Raw genomic sequence first — 21,293 nt, forward strand, 5'->3', positions numbered from 1 at the left:
ATATCTAATGCAAAACAAGGCCACGTCAAATTAAACGAGACAGTGTGGCTGACTACTAAATTCGGCATACTATAATTCACATCACTGGGTTAACTCCAGTTGTTAACCTTTAGCCAGTTTCAGCACTGGAGCTGTCGTTCGCGGGTCATCAATGACAGACGAGCAAGCTAACTAGCTTACAAGCTAACCTTGCAATGTAACATGAGCTAACAGCTAGCTGGCTGGTTAGCAGAAATCCAAAAGCGGGCAAAATGGCTTTTCTTTGACATACATGTAAATGGTGCAAGGAGTCTTTCCTTATTTTAATGTATCTGTCTGAAAAAAAACCGGACTACTTACGACTGATTTGTCTTGGGTGAGGAGAATTCCGTGGATGGCGCACAAGTGTCTCTTGACAGGCACTCTGATTACTGTCTACGGGTACCGCTGGAAATTTGTTTTCTTTCCCAGCTGATATGTAGGCTTCCTGACATCTATCCGGGGACTAAAGCATCTCATTCATTGGAAACCAGTGGCCGGTTCCATTTCAGGACGTTTGGCTCCACCTAGCGTATGAATAACGTTAAACCTTTGAAAAAGTCATGGTACATCAAAAATGTGTAGCCTGATAAATAAAACAAATTAATTTAGATCTATATTTATTTTCATTTCACATGACACCATACTTTTAGCCTTTATACAACATTATTGTAAGCTAGGATAGCGTTTTTGTTTCAGAACTTGTCATCTTTCTTATGATGCACTGAATGCAAAATTGTAGATAAGCCTTCATGTCTTTTCTTACCATGCATTTTGAAGACGCCACATTTCAAACACAATCAAATTTAGTTTTTGGTGTGGTATCTGTAACAAGGGTCTATCAGAGTGGCGAGAGATGGAATATGTTACTATTCATTTTTTTATTTGTATTGATCAATACATTTATTTATGTATTTTTTGCAGAACAGAGGTGAAACTTTCTTGCCAACAAACTTTTTTTCGCCCCCAGAGGAAGCGAGAGGGCAGTGTCTGCTCACTTACCCCGCTGTCCAAACAGCTGTCTCCCCTCCCATTACGAAAGTGTTGGATTTCAGTCAAGGGCTGGCCTATGGGGCTGGCTGCAGACTGCCGAGTAGTCAGCCATGTTGTTTTTGTGACAGAGCTATCAGCAACAGGTACAGTTGGAAATCCATCATATTCCGCCCGAAATATTTCTCTCTGGACTGTATATTCATCTAATGATTACTGGAGGAACAGGCGGAGGAAAGGATCGTCTAAACCGAAGCTTCTCGGAATCATTTAGCAGCGGATTTATGTCTTTTTCGACTGTTCGGAGAAGTAAGTATCGCCTACCACACTGCTCAGACTTTGCTAACTCACTGTGTACAGAATAAGTATGACCATACGATGTTGTATTGCTTGTTTAGGGTGATGTGGAAAGCCTTATATATAATGTTTATTCGCTTAACATTCTGTTTTTTTTGTACATTACTTTTGTATCTTTGTATGAAATACTTGCGTGGGTATAGCTACGTCTGACCACTTCAAATCGACTACTCTAGACTCATAGTTGGGTAAGTCAAACAGTGATTATATGTTAAAATCATTACGAGAGGATCTTTACTAAAGTAGCCTGCACATTATTTAAAATATGAGTGACGGAAATCGTATCTCAAGAGTGCCCTCCCGAACTTGCTCAGCAAGTTGCAAACTTGTTACTCTGGCTTGAGTCAACCAGGAATGCAGCCTTTTCTCATCATTAATGACCCATCCCGAATCACCCCGTTCAGCACATTATGGCAGACATAACACTGTCCTGGTAACGTTCGTAAAGATTCCCTTCACCTACGCTTTCCATTTCAACTGAGTGGGGTTACGTATATGAGTAATCAACATGAGGGTAAATGATAGCTAGGCTCAGTACTTTTTGAATGGGAAGAAACATATGTCGTGTTTTGTTTTGAGAAGGCATTCCAGAATGACACAGAATTAAAAAAAAAAATTGCAGCTCTATCAGTGTGATTGGTTTGAGGTCAGAATCCCGCCTCCCTTCTAGAACTAGAACTCTCCATGCTCTTCATAGTAGATAGATGGAACTTGCCATCGGGTCACAGTGACCCCTGTGCCCAGGGCTTCTGGCAGACGGCCAGGGCTGTCTGTTTCAGTGCCCCTGATGGTTTAATGGTGTTGTGCCCTAGCCTCTGACAGGGGCACAGAGAGAGCCACTCTGCTTACTGCTGCACCAGTGAATCAGTACTGAAACGATCCTCATCCCACCCGGCCAGCTCATAGTGTGCGCCGCATGCTGTGTTGCAGCTGCGTGGTCTGTGTCTGAAGAGTACTCACCAGCTTTGTGTTTTGTGTTTGGAAACATGTTGTATATATTTCAACAATGGCTTTCGGTCTCCATTTGGTGTCACTTGCATAACCATACACAAAGGTGAGGTGTCCCGCCCAAACCCCACAGATTCTAGTCCTGGTTTTGTCTTTGTTGATTTAAGTTGTTTTTGGGTGATAGGTGCATTTGCTTTAAAGCAGCAATACGGAGTTCTGTTCCAAAACTAGTGAGCTAACTACCTAAAAGGCATGCAAAAACCTTGCAATCACCACCAACAGCCCAGCTGACACTGATAGAAGCTTGCCAACGCACTAGCTGGTGTCTTTTGGCAGTTTAGCTGGCAAGTCATGCGTGTGAAAGCTTTTCTTCCACTTTTGCAGGGTGCACCAGCCCGTTACACAGAACTACATAGGGCATTTCCTGGATGGCTAGTTTGGAAGACACAGGTGTTTATCTGTCCTTCACATGACCATATGCTTTCAAAATTAATTTGAGGATGATACCAAAACTAGTTGCCTATAAAATCATATCTCAAAAAGTGTCAAATTGTTGCATAGTGTTACTTTAATGTTGGAGAGACACGTGGCACAAGCTTATCAGAAATGATACCATGCTATGTTTCACTGTCTTATGGGACCTTCAAGGCCTCCTTTGCTTTTCCAGCTGAGTGCACTTCAATGCCTCAGTGATTCCCGTGAAGGATGGCTCCATTTCTGGGTACTGGAACTGGTCTTGAACTCAAAACAAGCAGCATTCCTTGACTGGCCCGGTCTCTCAGTGTCCTTGTCATGTCTTAAGGAAGTACCCGTTCAGGAAACTTCCCGCACTGAACAAAGATCAAGTGTGTTCGTCCAGATAACAGCAAAACATAGCCCCTCCTGATGACAAAGGTCTCAAACCTGGATGTGAAATAATAGCAGGCTCTAGAGTGGCTGTGAGATAAATACTAATCAAATGCTCCCCCAATGGTGGAGGTGGAATGGTCAAACCTGCGCAGCCACAGGGCATGGCAGTGCCCACTCTGGGGTTATGGCAGTGACCTCTCTGAGGTTATGGCAGTGCCCACTCTTGGTCTATGGCAGTGCCACTCTGGGTCTATGGCAGTGCCACTCTGGGTCTATGGCATTGCCACTCTGGGTCTATGGCAGTGACCACTCTGGGTCTATGGCAGTGCCCACTCTTGGTCTATGGCATTGCCACTCTGGGTCTATGGCAGTGCCCACTCTGGGTCTATGGCAGTGACTACTCTGGGTCTATGGCAGTGCCCACTCTGGGTCTATGGCAGTGCCCACTCTGGGTCTATGGCAGTGACCACTCTGGGTCTATGGCAGTGCCCACTCTGGGTCTATGGCAGTGCCCACTCTGGGTCTATGGCAGTGCCCACTCTGGGTCTATGGCAGTGCCCTCTCTGGGTCTATGGCAGTGACCACTCTTGGTCTATGGCAGTGCCCACTCTGGGTCTATGGCAGTGACCACTCTGGGTCTATGGCAGTGACCACTCTGGGTCTATGGCAGTGACCACTCTTGGTCTATGGCAGTGCCCACTCTGGGTCTATGGCAGTGACCACTCTGGGTCTATGGCAGTGCCCACTCTGGGTCTATGGCAGTGCCACTCTGGGTCTATGGCAGTGCCACTCTGGGTTATGAGAATGAGTCTTAACAGCTCCGGGCTGTGGAAGTAATCAACATGGCCACTGCTCTCTGCCGCCTGCATGTTTTGGTTGGGTTGAGTGGGTTCTGCTTCAGCTCTTGCAGGATGGCTGACCCTGTGTTTCTGCCACCTTGCCCTACCCCTACCCGTGCCCCTGCCCTACCCCTTCCCCTTCCCCTACCGGTGCCCCTGCTCCCTTGTGCCCTGCCCCTACTCTGCTCCACTCTGCCCTGCCCATGCCCCTGCCCCTACCCCTGCCCATGCCCCTGCCCCTACCCCTGCCCCACGCCCCTACCCGTGCCCCTGCCCCACTCCACTGTGCTCTGCCCCAGGGTGCTGGCGGGGCAGATGAGGGCATTGTGGGTTATTCTCCTCCAACTGCTGTGAGGGTGGTGAAGGCAGGGACCACATTGTTTGTGACCTCCTTGCTTCCTGTTTCGTCTGTACCGGACTGAGCTCAGCCTTGTTGATCTCTGGCGCTCGGCTCTCAGCCGTCTGCGGTTTGCTGCCTGGCTGGTCGGACTACCAAAGGGTGGTGGCGTGGGGACACACCGAAAAATGACCTCATAATCTATCTTTGCCAGTTCCAGCCTGGCTTGCGTCACTCTCTCACACCAGAAATGACTAAGCTTTCTGCTATGTCAGACAATTGACTATCCACATTTTCCTACAGTAATTTCACAACAATAAAGCGCTGCACGTGTTGTCTTTGGCTGTTTTATATTGTTTGTACAGCTTCAGGGTCAGAGAAGACCAGCACGGCACCAAACAGAGTCTGACACTTCTAAAAGACTGACCAGCTTTATTTAAACATGGATGGAAAATAATCATAAATGGATCTGCAATACAGAGCTTACGGTCAATGGAACTACATAGTGCATAGCCTGGGCGGCCAATGGGATTGACGGGTGTGTTTATCCATCCTTTACATGACCATGTGTCATAGGGTGTTTATCCATCCTTTACATGACCATGTGTCATCTAAATTAAGTTGAAAGATGATGTCAACACTAGTTGCCTATGAAAGCATGCCTGAAAAAAGTGGCAAAGTGTTGCATAATGTTGCTTTAAAGTGTACAGGCGGTGGCTTCTGGGTAGAAGGCAGAGGCTTCCAGTGGAGAGGTCGGGGGTTCATTGTAAATTAACATAATAAACTAAAAGTGTAAGAAATAAAAAAGTGAAGTCCATTCGATCAGCTAACAAATAGTACCAGAGGACCAGAGCTGAGCAGCAGAGCAGCTCAAAGCTGTTGGGTTCTGACCGCAGGTATTTAACGGTAGCAGGTATTTACCCACAGATTTCTCTTCGGTGATCTGAGAGGTCTAGTAGGTGTGTACTGCTGAAACATATCTGAGAGATAATTTGGTCCTGTCTCATTTAGTGATTTATAACGAGCTGCAGGGCTCTCAAGTCAATTATGTGTGTTATTGGAAGGGTTTAAGTACATGGTTAGTTTTTCTTCATTTTGTAAGGACTCTACCAGCTGCATTTTGTACAAGTTGAAGCTGTTTGATGGTCTTTTCCGGAAGGCGTATGAAAAGACCATTGCAGTAGTGAACCCTGCTGGAGGTTAAGGCATGAATGAGTTTTTCCAAAACATGTTTTGACAAAAGGCCTCTGTTTTTGAGATGGTAAAAAAAGCTTATTTAGTTATTGGTTTAGTTATTGATTTAGTTATAAAGTCATAGTCTAGTCTTGACAGATTGGACTCTTCTGTGAGTACAACCCTCCACCCCCCCACCCCCCCCTCCCCCAGTGAAGCACTGAAGTTGGACAAGTCTAGTGAATGCCACCCTTGGTGCCCAGGCAGGCTTCAGATGAGCTGCCCCGCACCTCCCCCTGTCCTCCTCCCTCTGTGAAGCACTGAAGATGAGCCTTCTCCTTCTCCGACTGAATGCCAATCGCATGCAAATTGCTGCCTTTATAAGAGGAGGATGGCTCACAGCTTGGCACCCCAGAAAGAGTTCCTGGAAACGGGGGGCCACTCTTGTTTATCCGTGATACCCGTCATCCAGTCAGATCTAAGGCGTGTGTGGTTAAGGGTGGAGTGGGTAGGACTGCATGTTAATATTGTGCCAGTCCTTCGTAGTATCAGTATCTTATCAGTGACCTGACCTGATTTTTGGATTGCTATGTGACGCTTTGTTGTCCTCACCTGCAGCTTTTGTATTTATAATATCAGGCAACAGCCCAAAGCATAAACGCAACAACACCTCAACAAAGTTGTCAGCCTCTCTATATACCTGTATTGGTGAAAAAAATCTTTAAGCTGGGTGAACAAGGCAGGGTTGGTGCCGTGACCTTTACCTCATCTCCCAAATGAACCATTCCCTCTGGAAGAGTGCCCAATCACTGTGTGTGTGTACAGCTTTGTTGACCGGCACACACACACACCCTCCAAATTAGATTTGGTCCTTGTCCAGTCCTATTGATGGTCTGTTCCCTGTCCTTGTTGACATGATGGATCGGATCATATGATGGTGGTTCACTTAGTCGTAAAGCAGGCTCAGTGGTGGGCCACAGCATGGCTTTTTGGACCAGATGGCTTGCCGTAGCCCCAGCCCTGATGAACCTAAATGTTGGTTGGGGGCGGGCGTCACATCCGTCCGTCTTCTACCTGAGTTCTGTCACTCTCCGTAGACTCCGTAGTCTCTCTCTCTCTCTCTCTCTCTCTCTCTCTGTGTCTGTCTCTCTGTTTATCTGTCTCTCTCTCTGTCTCTGTCTGTCTCTCTGTCTATCTCTCTGTCTCTCTCTCTCCCTCTCTCCCTCTGTCTCCCTCTCTGTCTCCCTCTCTCTCTCTCTCTCTCTCTCTCTCTGTCTCTCTCTCCTCTCTCTCTCTGTCTCTCTCTCTGTCTATTTTTCTCTCTCTCTCTCTCTGTCTCTCTCTCTCCCTCTCTCCCTCTGTCTCCCTCTCTGTCTCCCTCTCTCTCTCTCTCTCTCTCTCTCTGTCTCTCTCTCCTCTCTCTCTCTGTCTCTCTCTCTGTCTGTTTCCTGCTCACACAGCTGTAGTGCTGAGCAGCAGGCATTGGGTGTGGCAGGAAACAGCTGAACGCTGCACAACGACTCCAGTTTCCTGTCTGTGCTGGTTATAGGCACAGGTGAGCCGTGTGTCTATCAGGCCTGAGGGGGACTCCTGTGGAACTATCCTCCACACACCCCCTGACTCGGAGGCAAATAGCTTACCTCATACAGGTGAAGAGAAGGTGGAAGTTAACAGTGAAAATACTGTACTGACAGTTACATTGCACATGGCTGGCAGTAGGTGATTGTGTGCATGGCAAGCTCAGTAGAGATGGTTGTTAAGTTAGAGTTATACCAGGAAGTAGGCGAGATGGCTGTGAATGCGTTATCAGTTATCTTCGTCAGATCTTTCACCTCTTTTTTTTTTTTTAAACTCTACCTTGTTATTGTCTTTGCATCAAGCCAGGGTTGGATAGTTGTGCTTTTTTTTGCCTGACTACTTCCTGTTTCATGGCTGTGATGTCACGAGTGTAATATCCCAGAATTCCTCCCACAGATTCCAGGAATTCTGAGGAGTCACTTCACTATCTACCTCCCCCAGCTGCAGAAACAGCAGCATATTTCACCTCTCAGGGCAGAGCTAGCGACAAATCCTGCCGTTTTGAAGCAGTAAGATAATCCTCTCCCCAGATGACGAACCTCTATGACCTTTTGTTCCTCTCCTCTGTTACACGTTCTAAGTGCACACTTCTGGGACGGAGCAGGCTGAGACCGCAGGGGGTCAGCTGTGTCAAGGTCACGGGGACAATGTCCATCCCTCTGGCCCAGATGCGGCCCTGGTCCGGCCCAGGATCAGAAACACACTGCTTCACTGCCGGCTCAGAAACACACTGCTTCACTGTCGGCTCAGAAACACACTGGCTCAGAAACACACTGCTTCACTGTCGGCTCAGAAACACACTGCTTCACTGCCGGCTCAGAAACTCACTGCTTCACTGTCGGCTCAGAAACACACTGCTTCACTGCCGGCTCAGAAACACACTGCTTCACTGTCGGCTCAGAAACTCACTGCTTCCCTGTCGGCTCAGAAACACACTGGCTCAGAAACACACTGCTTCCCTGTCGGCTCAGAAACACACTGCTTCACTGTCGGCTCAGAAACTCACTGCTTCCCTGTCGGCTCAGAAACACACTGGCTCAGAAACACACTGCTTCCCTGTCGGCTCAGAAACACACTGGCTCAGAAACACACTGCTTCACTGTCGGCTCAGAAACACACTGCTTCACTGCCGGCTCAGAAACACACTGGCTCAGAAACACACTGCTTCCCTGTCGGCTCAGAAACACACTGCTTCACTGCCGGCTCAGAAACACACTGGCTCAGAAACACACTGCCTCAATGTCGCGGGACTGCTTGAAAAGTTCCTCATGTGGGCTCATACACGGAATTTCATTCACAAGATCAGAATCAGAATCAGAATCAGAAAGGTTTTTACTGCCCAGTAGGTTTTCACCTGCCAGGAATTTTTTGTGGGACGTTGGTGCAAAGAATAAACATACACAATAAACAATACACAAATTAAGTTATTATACACATATTAAGTCATTAATCATAGGAAAATCTAAATATAAAATATATTAAAAAAATTTACAGAATAAAATGTTAGGTGATTGAATGATAAAGTGATGAAGTAATAAAGAGTGATACACTGCCTCCGTACCTCTGTGTAAGTGATGCCTTTCACTTATGCTGGTGGGTAGAGTGGGTAAAGTGGGTAGAGACTCAGCCGTGTCTAAGTGCTGGTGTTTCCTGTGCGGGATGGATATCACAGTAGAGGTTTCACCTTCCTTTTGACTTTGCTCTGCTCTCTTTCAGTGTCTCTCTCTCTCTCTCTTTCAGTGTCTCTCCCTCTCTCTCTTTCAGTGTCTCTCCCTCTCTCTCTTTCAGTATCTCTCTCTCTCTCTCTTTACCTCTCACTATCTCTTTCAGTGTCTCTCTCTCTCTCTTTCAGTGTCTCTCTCTCTCTCTCTCTCTCTCTCTTTCAGTGTTTCTCTCGCTCTCTCTTTCAGTGTCTCTCTCTCTCTCTCTCTCTCTCTCTCTCTCTTTACCACTCTTTATCACTCTCTCTTTCTTTATCAACCTCTCTCTTTACCTATCTCTCTGTATTTCTCTGTCTCTCTCCTCATCTCTCTCTCTCTTTACCTATCACTCTCTCTTTCTTTATCAAACTCTCTCTTTACCTCACTCTTTCTCTCTCTTTCTGTCCCTCTCTCTCCCTCCATCCCTCACTCTTTCTCTCTCTTTCTGTCCCTCACTCTCCCTCCATCCCTCACTCTTTCTCTCTCTGTCTGTCGCTCTCTCTCCCTCCATCCCTCACTCTTTCTCTCTCTTTCTGTCCCTCACTCTCCCTCCATCCCTCACTCTTTCTCTCTCTTTCTGTCCCTTTCTCTCTCCTCATCCCTCACTCTCTCTTTCTCTCTCCTCTCTCTCTCTCTCCTCATCCCTCACTCTCTCTTTCTCTCTCCTCTCTCTCTCTCTCCTCATCCCTCACTCTCTCTTTCTCTCTCCTCTCTCTCTCTCTCCTCATCCCTCACTCTCTCTTTCTCTCTCCTCTCTCTCTCTCTCCTCTCTCTCACTCGTGTGTGTCTTCTCAGCTCCTCCCCCTCTTTGCTCAGTCTTGAGCAGATCCCCACACTGCTCCTCTTGTATTATTGATGAGGCAATGTTTCTCCTGTGTGTGTGTGTGTGTGTGTGTGTGTGTGTGTGTGTGTGTGTGTGTGTGTGTGTGTGTGTGTGTGTGTGTGTGTGTGTGTGTGTGTGTGTGTGTGTGTGTGTGTGTGTGTGTGTGTGTGTGTGTGTGTGTGTGTGTGTGTGTGTGTAAAGCAGATGACAGTCAGCTAGCCTGCTGAGGAGAGGATTGGGAGAGATCATCCTCTATCCCCGCCCCCCGATTCTATATGACCTGCAGTCATGAACGGTAAGAACACAGCTTCACTATGTGTTTGTGTGTGTGTGTGTCCAGGACGTGTGTGTGTGTGTGTGTGCGTGCGTGTGTGTGTGCACGTGTCTGTGAAATGAGTTTGTGAGTTTTACGTACACATTACCTAGCTCCGAACTCTCAGCTTCTCGTTTTGCTTTTGTTTTTATACTCATTGTGTGCTGTGTGTGTGCCTGTGTGTGTGTTTGTGTTTGAAGTTGTTTGAAGAGTTCGGAGGTAAGGTGTGTGTGTGTGTGCCTGTGTGTGTGTTTGTGTTTGAAGTTGTTTGAAGAGTTCGGAGGTAAGGTGTGTGTGTGTGTGTGTGTGTGTGTGTGTGTGTGTGTGTGTGTGTGTGTGTGTGTGTGTGTGTGTGTGTGTTTGTGTGTGTTTGTGTGTGTGTGTGTGTGTGTGTGTGTGTGTGTGTGTGTGTGTGTGTGTGTGTGTGTGTGTGTGTGTGTGTGTGTGTGTGTGTGTGTGTGTGTGTGTGTGTGTGTGTGTAATGTAAACATGCCCTGGTTATGTTGTGTACTCTCTGATCTCTCTTAGCCCCGCAGTGACTTACGCATTTATTTCTGCTGAGTCCGATTCTGACCTACACTATGGTACCTAAGCTGTGTGTGTGTGTGTGTGTGTGTGTGTGTGTATGTGTGTCCTGTAAACAGATGGGTCTGCACCTCTGACTGCTGGGCTAGGGAAAGTAGAGGAATCTGATTGATTTGTGCAGTAAAGTGAAATGGGAAAGTATTGATTTTTTTTTTTGTTGTGTACAGCGGTGGCTTTATCAGATGGAGGAAACAGCGTATAATAGATAAAGTCCACTATGTGTGTTTGATTATTTACCATCAACAATCTGTCTAGGTAGCATCGTCTACATTTGAATAATGAATGCTAACAGCAAAGAGAGAGCTTGCTGAATGAAACTGTGACAAAGTTGAAGCGTATTGTGTGTTATCTAGGCTGGCGTGAGTGAGTTGCATAAATGTTTACGGACATAAATGTGTGGCTCTGTGCTTAGTGGTAGGATGTGGCCTGTGGGTGTGGGTGCATTTTTTGCTGCTGTTCTGCAAAGACACGGAATTGATTGGAAAAGTGTCTTATGTCCTTGGAGTGGTGGCATGATTTACATGTAAATATAGTGACATCATGTTGTCTAAATAATGTACATTTAGCGACAGCATGTTGTCTAAATAATGTATGTCTTTGACGATGAAGCTGTTGAAGGCATGAATCGGATATTAAAATGTAAACATAGTGAAAGCATGTTGTCTAAATAATGTATGTCTTTCACGATGAAGCTGTTAAAGGCATGAATTGGATATTAACATGTAAATATAGTGACAGCATGTTTTCTAAATAATGTAAATATAGTGAAAGCATGTTGTCTTATAATCTATATCTTTGACGACGAAGCTGTTCAGTGCTCTCTCCAACCTTTTGCTTCATGGAAGCCATGTGCCTTATCCAGAGATCACTAAGTTACAAAGAGGATCTCTATGACCTTTGACCCCTGACCCTAGCTAAAGCTAAAGCGTAACACAGTGAATCTAAAGGCCCTTGCATGCTTCTAAAGGGAGCATGAATTGCTAGGTGTTTACGCGTTGCGTTGGAGGTGTTGCCAAGCAATTCACACCCAGAACAATAGGCTTGCGTAAAATGGCGCAAGTCTAGAAAAAGGGGCCGACGCACGCAAGACGTGAAAAGTCTCGCAAGGGGCACGCAAGGGGCTTGCGCGGCCTCTTGCGCTTGCGCTTGCGCTTACGCTTACGTAACCGAGCATAAATCAGCCTTTAGACAATCAATGGGGGGTGAAGATAAAACTGTGAAGTACTGCTGGCATGGTTGAATGACACCTTGGCTTTTAGTGTGCCATACGTGGACATCTAGCCTTTGCATGAAGTGTTGAGATAGCCAGTGAATAGGTTTTCTCTCTTGGTTGTCAAATAGGCTATCTTTTCAGCCAAGAGTTTCCGCAATCCAAGCCTCTGTACTGTACTGGCAGTGAATAAAAAACTTTACTATCCCAGACTGTCAGTCTAGAGTGAGAAGACCACATTATGTCACTCTCACAAACATTCCCAACAGAATCGTATCTATTGTATGCTGTAGAAGATTTAAAGCCTCTGGTCTCCACACATCAAGGCTACAATTATCTGCAGTTCTGCAGTAGAATGTATCGAGCTGTGCTGTGCTGTCGGGTTTCTGGATAGGATATGGGATCTATTTTGGTTTTGGTTTGAAAATGCAAATTGAGGATATGGAGGACAAGCCCGATTGAAGATATACAGGCTTTACTAGACTTAGGCGGCTCCATGTTGGGATGGCATTTATTGTGACGTTTAAGTTTAATTATGTAGCATACTTCATGCACTCTGGCAATTCAATGTTGGGATGGCATTTATTGTGACGTGTCTTTCCTGAATCGTAATTCTTTGTAAAGGTATTTTCATATTCAGACGTCAGGCTATCTGATCATCTGGCAAGTCTGCATGATGGACAAGTTTAGTTATGGAGCATCCTTCATTCACTCTGGCAACTCAATGTGCTTTACATGAATAAAAGCCAAATCAAAAATAAACACAAAGTGTTTAAGAGTGCATAACGTAGCAATTACAAGAACAAATATATAGCTAATTAAAAGGTAAATAATATAATTAGATTAAAAGTAAAGAATAGAATGCAATATCTCAATAATCAACAAAGATAAAAAACGAATTAAACTAGATTAAAGAATTGCTACATTTGGGGCACATCTAAGGCCCTCTGGCAGTTTGTCCCAGTTGCATGCAGCATAACAACTAAATGCTAATTCAGCATGTTTGGTTTGGACTCTGGGTTCTACCCACTGACCTGAGTCCATGGATCTAAGAGCCCTACTCTGGGCTCTACCCGCTGACCTGAGTCCATGGATCTAAGAGCCCTACTCTGGGCTCTACCCGCTGACCTGAGTCCATGGATCTAAGAGCCCTACTCTGGGCTCTACCCGCTGACCTGTGTCCATGGATCTAAGAGCCCTACTCGGGGCTCTATTAGCCGACCCGAGTGCATGAACCTAAGAGCCCTACTCTGGGCTCTACTAGCCGACCTGAGTCCATGGACCTGAGAGGACCCTTCTTGGTATATATAATTTAAACATATCAGAGATGTACTCTGGGTCCAAACCATTCAGTGATTTACAGACTAGGAGCCGCTTTTTCAAATCTACATCAAATTCATCCTCTAGGGTATTCCTTTGAATTTCGATATTTCTCTGCATTTAATAGTTTGTGGAGTACTGGTATTGCACTTTTTATATGAATACACACTTAATCTCCCTCTCTCCCTCTCTCTCTCTCTCTTTCTCTCTCTCTCTCTCTCTCTCTCTTCTCCCCCTGCCTCTCTCTCTCTCTCTCCCTCTCTCTCACTCTCTCTCTTTCTCCCTGTCCCTCTCTCTCTTTCTCCCTCTCCCCCTCTCCCTCTCCCCCTCTCTCTCTCTCTCCCTCTCTCCCTCTCTCTCTCTCCCCCTCTCCCCCTCTCTTCTCTCTCTCCCTCTCCCCCTCTCTCTCTCTCCCCCTCTCTTCTCTGTCTGTGTGCAGGTGGTCGAGGTATTTGGGCCATCGCTCCAGAGGAGAGGGAGAAACATGACAAGCAGTTCGACACCCTCTACCCCTCCCTGGGCTACATCTCAGGTACCCCTTCACCCCCCCCCCCCCATGATATTACTCCAGTCATATTACTGTGGCTGTTACGCCCCCTGGTGGCTCGGAGTAGGACGTAACATCACCTCACACACTGACTTTTACTCCAGACATATTTCTGTGGCCATCACCTCACCCACTGTGGTTACTTCAGTCATATTACTGTGGCCATTACTTTAGAAAGCCAACTATGTGTTTCTGAGCCGATTTCACTGACAATATTACTTGTAACTGTACTGTATGAGAGAAAGTTTAAGATTTAAAAGTGTTGGTGTGAACTTAATGCAGATGTGTTGTATATGTTTATGGGCCATCCTTAGTTAAATTCACATTTCCATATCTGTAAGAGCCTGTAGGCTAATTCTGTTCTGTCAGTGTAAAGGGATGAATTAAATCCCTACTTTATCAGTACGAGTCGGTGTCATTTGGGTCTTTGCGGTCCGTTTTGCTCTCGGTGGGGTTTCCTCTGTTTATTAGTCCGTAGGCATAGGTGTGTATATGAGGCGTATATGAGGCCTCACTGGCTTCAGCTCCGCACCTCAGCCCTCGGGTTCCGGAGCGGCAGGAAGTAGTCCCTAACTCACAGGATGCTGCTCCGCACCTCAGCGCTCGGGTTCCGGAGCGGCAGGAAGTAGTCCGTAACTCACAGGCTGCTGTGTTCTCTCCACAGGGGACCAGGCCCGGAAGTTCTTCCTCCAGTCTGGACTGCCCTCCGCGGTGCTGGCCGACATCTGGTAAGGCCTCGACTCTTTCACTCGGGCAGCACAGAGGGGAGGGGAGGGGAGAGGGGAGGGGTGGGGAGAGGGGAGGGGAGGGGAGAGGGGAGGGGACAGGGGAGAGGGGAGGGGACAGGGGAGAGGGGAGGGGACAGGGGAGAGGGGAGGGGACAGGGGAGAGGGGAGAGGGGAGGGGTGGTGGGGGGGTGGAGATAGGAGGTTTTTCACAAATAAATGCGTTCCACAGTCCTTATTTTTATTGCAATGATTATTATATTATTCTGGACTATTTTATTGTCTTTCTTGTTTTTGTTCAAACATTTATCACAGTCCTAAGATGTGTGATCCCTTGTCTTGACTTTTTCCAATGGTCAGTTTGTTTATCTTTGACAGCATTTGCTTCCACTAATGACCCCTGTCCATTGTTTCTATTTAGTTCCTTTTAGAAGGATTTCTGGTTCTGACATTTTCCCTTCAGAATAAAATCTTAAAGTTTATCCCCAGAGACTTTTGAGGGAGGGATTTCCTTGTGGACCCTTTTGTGTTGTCAGATTAACTGCTTTGAATTTTTGAATAATCTTTTTTTTTTTATCAGGAATTCATGGAAGAATGGTTCTCCATGAAACCAGTTTGAGGCTGTTTCACATCCTTTACTTTTCCGTCTCTCAGCGTAGTCCAGGCTGGTCGTCTGTGTAGACGGCCAGAAGCATAGCTTCTATGTGTGTGTGTGTAGACGGCCAGAAGTATAGCTTCTATGTGTGTGTGTGTAGACGGCCAGAAGTATAGCTTCTATGTGTGTGTGTGTAGACGACCAGAAGTATAGCTTCTATGTGTGTGTGTGTAGACGACCAGAAGTATAGCTTCTATGTGTGTGTGTGTAGACGACCAGAAGTATAGCTTCTATGTGTGTGTCCAGACTGGTCGTCTGTGTAGAAGTATAGCTTCTATGTGTGTGTGTAGACGCCGGCCAGAAGTATAGCTTCTATGTGTGTATAGGCTGGTCGTCTGTGTAGACGTCCAGAAGTATAGCTTCTATGTGTGTGTGTAGACGCCGGCCAGAAGTATAGCTTCTATGTGTGTGTCCAGGCTGGTCGTCTGTGTAGACGGTCAGAAGTATAGCTTCTATGTGTGTGTGTAGACGACCAGAAGTATAGCTTCTGTGTGTGTATAGGCTGGTCGTCTGTGTAGACGGTCAGGAGTATAGCTTCTATGTGTGTGTGTAGACGACCAGAAGTATAGCTTCTATGTGTGTGACGTGTAGACGGTCAGAAGTATAGCTTCTATGTGTGTGTGTAGACGACCAGAAGTATAGCTTCTATGTGTGTATAGGCTGGTCGTCTGTGTAGATGGCCAGAAGTATAGCTTCTATGTGTGTTTTCCAAGCCTCTAACCTTCCAGTTAGCCTGCTATCGTGACCGACAGTACATCCTAGACCTCAACCATGAGGTTAACAACATCGCCCATATGCTAGTGTCAGGAGTTTCCCCATTCCATGTTCCATTGTTTGTTTAAACCTGGCAACAAACCCTCTGTTCTCTTGTATTATGTTTTTAACGACACATATTTACTGTATAACACTGTTGTCATCATGTTTGATGCAGCGTGTTATTTAACACAATGCATGTATGATTGATTGTGTGTCTGACGTCTGCGGGCCTGTTCTTCTTGAACCATTGCACTGTTATATTGTTTTGCACTGTTGTATTGTTTTGCACTGTTTTATTGTTTTGTGTTGTGTTGTATATTTTTAAGTAATATGTGTAAGCACAGTGAGAGCCACTGCACCAAGACAAATTCCTTGTTTGTGCAAACTAACTTGGCTAATAAAATCTGATTCTGATTCTCCTGTGCGCTACAGGGCTCTGGCTGACATGAATAAGGATGGGAAAATGGACCGGCTGGAGTTCTCCATCGCCATGAAGCTGATTAAGCTGAAGCTTCAGGGGCAGAACCTGCCTGGCGCCCTGCCCATCATCATGAAACAGCCGCCTGTACCCGTGCCCTCTACCAACCCCACACGCATGGGTAAGACCCTCCTCTCTGCCCCCCCCCCCCCCCCAAACCACACACGCATGGGTAAGACCCTCCTTTCTGTGCCCCCCACACCAAAACTCCACACGCATGGGTAAGACCCTACTCCTTGCCCCCCCCCCCCCCCAAACCCCACACACATGGGTAAGACCCTACTCTCTGTCCCCCCCCCAAAAACCTCCACACACATGGGTAAGACCCTACTCTCTGCCCCCCCCCCCCCCCCCCCCCCCCCCCCAAACGCCACACGCATGGGTAAGACCCTCCTCTCTGTCCCCTCCTCAAACCCAACACGCGTGGGTAAGACCCTCCTCTCTGCTGTGACATGTGCGTGACCTCGCTGACACGCGTGACCTCTTCTCGTTGCAGGAATGGGCTCCATGCAGGGGTCCACTATGATGCCCCTCATGACACCCATGGGGATGGGCATGGGCGCACCGATGAGCTCCATGGGGCCCATGGCTGGCATCACGCCCATGATGCCCACTGGGATGGGGATGGGCATGCCCCTCATGCCCACCATGGGCACCCCAGCCCTGCCCAACGGCTCCGTGGGTCTCCTGCATCCCACGCCAGTCCCACTCACTGGGGGTAAGCACTGCAGCTGTGTGTGTGTGTGTGTGTGTGTGTGTGTGTGTGTGTGTGTGTGTGTGTGTGTGTGTGTGTGTGTGTGTGTGTGTGTGTGTGTGTGTGTGTGTGTGTGTGTGTGGGGGGGGTGCGTACACCAGTCCCACTCACTGGGGGTAAGCACTGCAGCAGTGTGTGTGTGTGTGTGTGTGTGTGTGTGTGTGTGTGTGTGTGTGTGTGTGTGTGGGGGGTGCGTACACCAGTCCCACTCACTGGGGGTAAGTACTGCAGCAGTCTGGGGCGGGCGGGTACACGTGTGTGTGTGTGTGTGTGTGTGTGTGTGTGTGTGTGTGTGTGTGTGTGTGTGTGTGTGGGGGGGGGGGTGGGGGTGCGTACACCAGTCCCACTCACTGGGGGTAAGTACTGCAGCAGTCTGGTTTAATTGAGTGCTGCTGTTGGGAGAGCATGTATTGTGTGTGTGTGTGTGTGTGTTTGTGTGTGTGTTTGTGTGTGTGTCTGGGGGTAAGCACTGCAGCAGTTTGTTTTAATTGAGTGCTGCTGTTGTGAGCGCATGTATTGTTTGTGTGTGTGTGTGTTTGTGTGTGTGTTTGTGTGTGTGTGTGTGTGTGTCATGTGAGAGCATGTATTGTTTGGCTCCATTCCTGATGTGTTCTTTCAGTTGTCATGAATGTCAAGTTGTGAGCTAATTAGCATAAAACGTCACGTTTATAGAGAGATCTATCTTCGTCATATTATTATTAGTACACTTTCGCAGTCTGGGCATAACTTTCTCAATCCTGTTGCTTGCCTGCAAAACATGAATCAGAAAGTGTGTGTCAGTGCTAAAACAGAACTTAATGTATGTGTGTGTGTACATGAATCAGAGTGTGTCAGTGCTTATTCAGAACTTAATGTATGTGTGTGTGTGTGTACATGAATCGTAGCGTGTCAGTGCTAAAGTAGAAATGCATGTGGGTGTGTACTGGACTCTTGTGTGTATGGTTTGGGTGTGTATGAGTCCGTCTAAGCCAGTGCAAACACCGCTGTGATAGCGAACACAGGGACTGTTTACACACTGCAGCCGTCCTGTCAAAGGTTGCAGTCGCCACACCTGTTGAGCTTTTCACACGCCATTTGTCTTAGAGTGTGCTGTGCTGGCTGACAGATGAGGCGTGTGTGTGTGTGTGTGTGTGTGTGTGTGTGTGTGTGTGTGTGTGGTTGTGTGGTATGTATTCCTGTTGTGGCCTGAACAGTAATCTGAAGTACTGGTGTAGTAAAATAGCTTGAATATGTGATGTGCAATGATTCACCCAAGGCAACTTGCACAACAGCCAAGCATGCATTCTTTTTTTTTTTTTTTTTTTTTAAGCTAAAAGCGTCTGTGTGTGTGTGTGTGTGTGTGTGTGTGTGGGCACGTACACGTGTGTGTGTGTGTGTGTGTGTGTGTGTTCAGGCCTAGGTCTCTCTGGCTCCTTCTCCTCCTCCCCCTTGGGCTTCTCCACCGCGCCCATGAATAGAACGTCATCCCTGCTCGACCTCTCCAGCAGGTAACACACACACACACACACACACACACTCACACACAGACACACACACACACACACACACACACACACACCAAGCCCCTCCCCTGCCGCCGTCATCATCTGCCTCCCTGCCCTGTGGGTGGAGGTGTAGCACATACATTTTAATTAAATGTACTCTCTTCATCAATACGGCACTTTTTGAGATGTTTATTGTTCATTGTTTTATTTATTGTTTTTATTGGCAGCTAGTTTTAGTTTAGTCTTTAAATTCAATGAGTTGGTAAGGACAAATAAACACCCCTGTTGTTCCTGCTAGCTGTGGTTTAACTGCTTTCACAGCAGGAGATTGCCAACTATATCACCAGAAGACACCAGTTACCTTTCTATCAGTGCCATATGTGCTGTTCTTGCTGTTGGCACGGTTTTTGCTCGCCTTTTAGGTAGTTAGCGTGCTAGTTTTAGACCGAAAACTCCCTACAGCCGCTTTAAGTGATTGAGCAGCCTCTTCCATAGGCTGAGTCTTGAGGGTCGGGGAAAGCAGGCTGTAGTTTAGTCGCTTCACTCCCAGGGTCGGGGCTCAGCCCTTTGGCCAGCGCAAACCCCATAATCAGTTGAGTTAAAGGCCCCTGCGCGAGCGAGCTCTGTGGTCTCCATTCATCCATGACCTGGCCAGATATCTGGTGTAGTTAGTGAGAGGGTGCTGACCACTGCTCTAGACCAAAGCCTTAATTGTCATGCCATGCCAAGGGACAACGGATGAAAACTAGCTAACCTAGCTAATTCCAGTGCATTTACATTTTCTGGGAAATGTTTATCAATGTACACTGTCCCTTTTTAAATAAACGACTAAAAAAATAAATAAGTTTAGGCCTTAGTGTCCGCTATGTGTGTTGTGACTGTGAATCCCACTGGGTAAGTAAGTGACAGTGACAGTGACAGTGACCTGAATTGATTCCACTGGTTTCCAGCTCCAACTCGTCCTCCACCACGTCCCTGGCGAGCATCTCCCCGAAGATGGGCCCTTCAGACTGGGCTGTCTCGCACGCCTCTAGGCTCAAGTACCGGCAGCAGTTCAACAGCCTGGACAAGCAGATGACGGGGCACCTCACGGGTGAGTCTCAGAGCACAAGTGTCCCGTGTCGCTATGAATGCCGGGTGGGGGTGAGTCTCAGTCAGGCGTAGACTTGTTTCCCCGAGAATCCTGGGTAAAAGATGGCTAGCACCCTCCTGTCGGTGACTGGTCTGGTTGCTGTGTTCTTAGTTGTGATTGTGCGTGTGTGTGTGTGTGTGTGTGTGTGTGTGTGTGTGTGTGTGAGAATGGTCTGGTTGCTGTGTTCTTAGTTGTGATTGTGCTGTGTGTGTGTGTGTGTGTGTGACTGGTCTGGTTGCTGTGTTCTTAGTTGTGATTGTGCGTGTGTGTGTGTGTGTGTGTGTGTGTGTATGTGTGGTCTGGTTGCTGTTTTCTTAGTTGTGATTGTGCGTGTGTGTGTGTGTGTGTGTGTGTGGTCTGGTTGCTGTGTTCTTAGTTGTGATTGTGCGTGTGTGTGTGTGTGTGTGTGTGTGTGTGTGTGTGTGTGTGTGTGTGTGTGGTCTGGTTGCTGTGTTCTTAGTTGTGATTGTGCGTGTGTGTGTGTGTGTGTGTGTGTGTGTGTGTGTGTGTGCGACTGGTCTGGTTGCTGTGTTCTTAGTTGTGATTGTGCTGTGCTCGCTGCGGAAGTGGGCTCTGTCAGGGTGACTAATGGCTTCTGGCCATGGGCTGGCTTCTGCTCCGAAGACAATGGCCCTGCCTTCCATAGGAATACTGGCAATGTGGGAGTTTTTGGGAGTTTGTGGGAGTGTGTTAATGCTGGCAGAACTTCTCGCTCCTCTGGCAGCTGGCAGGCCGAGTCCATATTCCTCAAGCTTTGGCCTTTTGCTGGGGTGTTTATGATCTCGTCATTTTGGCAGAGTTCAGTTTTCAGTTGCAATGTTACCCGGCTCGTCTCTGTTAACAGATGGAGGTTCACTCCCGGCACATGAAAGCATGGCATGACTTGTTAGACCAGTTTAGGCGGTACACACATCAACTCTCCACACCGCCATGGAAGCAGCCAATCAACATCATTCCTTACGGAACTGCACGGATTTTAGGCGTCATAGTTGGAGCACACAAACACGTCCCAGTGAAACACATGTCAGTGTCCTGCATTAATACATGAGGTGACTTTCTCTGTCTCTCTCTCCGTCTATGTCTCCCTCTCTCTCTCTCTGTCCCTCTCTCTCTCTCTCTCTTTCCCCCTCTCTCTATGTCTCCCTCTCTCTCTCTCTCTCTCTCTTTCCCCCTCTCTCTCTGTCGCCCTCTCTTTCCCCCTCTCTCTCTCTCTCTCTCATTCCCTCTCTCTCCCTCTCTCTCTCTCTCATTCCCTCTCTCTCTCTCTCTCTCCCCCTCTCTCTCTCTCTCTCTCATTCCCTCTCTCTCTCTCTCTCTCTCTCTCTCTCTCTGTGTGCAGGCCAGCAGGTGAGGAATGTCCTGTCTGCAACCATGCTCTCTCAGAACCAGCTGGCCAGCATCTGGTGAGTCCTTGGTGCCATGCAAATCATGCACACACACATACACGCACACACACACACACACACACGTGAGAGAAAAGAGCGTCTGTCTGAATACATTTGGGTGCATACATCTGTGTGTGTGTGTGTGTGTGTGTGTGTGTGTGTGTGTGTGTGTGTGTGTGTGTGTGTGTGTGTGTGTTAGAGCGAAAGAGAGAGGAGACTCTGTCTGCATACATCTGTGTGCATGTATGTGTGCTTGTGTCTGTGTGTGTCTCTGTGTGCATGAATACATTTGTGTGTGTGTGTGTGTGTGTGTGTGTGCTTGTGTCTGTGTGTGTGT

General features: G+C 47.4%; 1 protein-coding gene across 1 annotated transcript in view; it reads left to right on the forward strand.

Annotated features, from left to right (window-relative positions):
• The first annotated feature begins 1,167 nt into the window (after window positions 1-1,167).
• itsn2b (intersectin 2b) overlaps window positions 1,168-21,293 on the forward strand; it is a 52,542-nt gene continuing 32,416 nt past the window's right edge. The window contains exons 1-9 of the mRNA XM_080850285.1: window positions 1,168-1,317; window positions 9,817-9,907; window positions 13,480-13,572; window positions 14,252-14,315; window positions 16,156-16,322; window positions 16,698-16,919; window positions 18,349-18,442; window positions 19,390-19,532; window positions 20,911-20,974. Of these exons, the coding sequence (XP_080706411.1) occupies window positions 9,901-9,907; window positions 13,480-13,572; window positions 14,252-14,315; window positions 16,156-16,322; window positions 16,698-16,919; window positions 18,349-18,442; window positions 19,390-19,532; window positions 20,911-20,974 (854 nt within the window). The 5' untranslated portion in view covers window positions 1,168-1,317; window positions 9,817-9,900. The remainder of the gene's footprint in view (window positions 1,318-9,816; window positions 9,908-13,479; window positions 13,573-14,251; window positions 14,316-16,155; window positions 16,323-16,697; window positions 16,920-18,348; window positions 18,443-19,389; window positions 19,533-20,910; window positions 20,975-21,293) is intronic.

This window comes from Sprattus sprattus (genome assembly GCF_963457725.1).
Source record: "Sprattus sprattus genome assembly, chromosome: 13".
Classification (NCBI taxonomy): domain Eukaryota; kingdom Metazoa; phylum Chordata; class Actinopteri; order Clupeiformes; family Clupeidae; genus Sprattus; species Sprattus sprattus.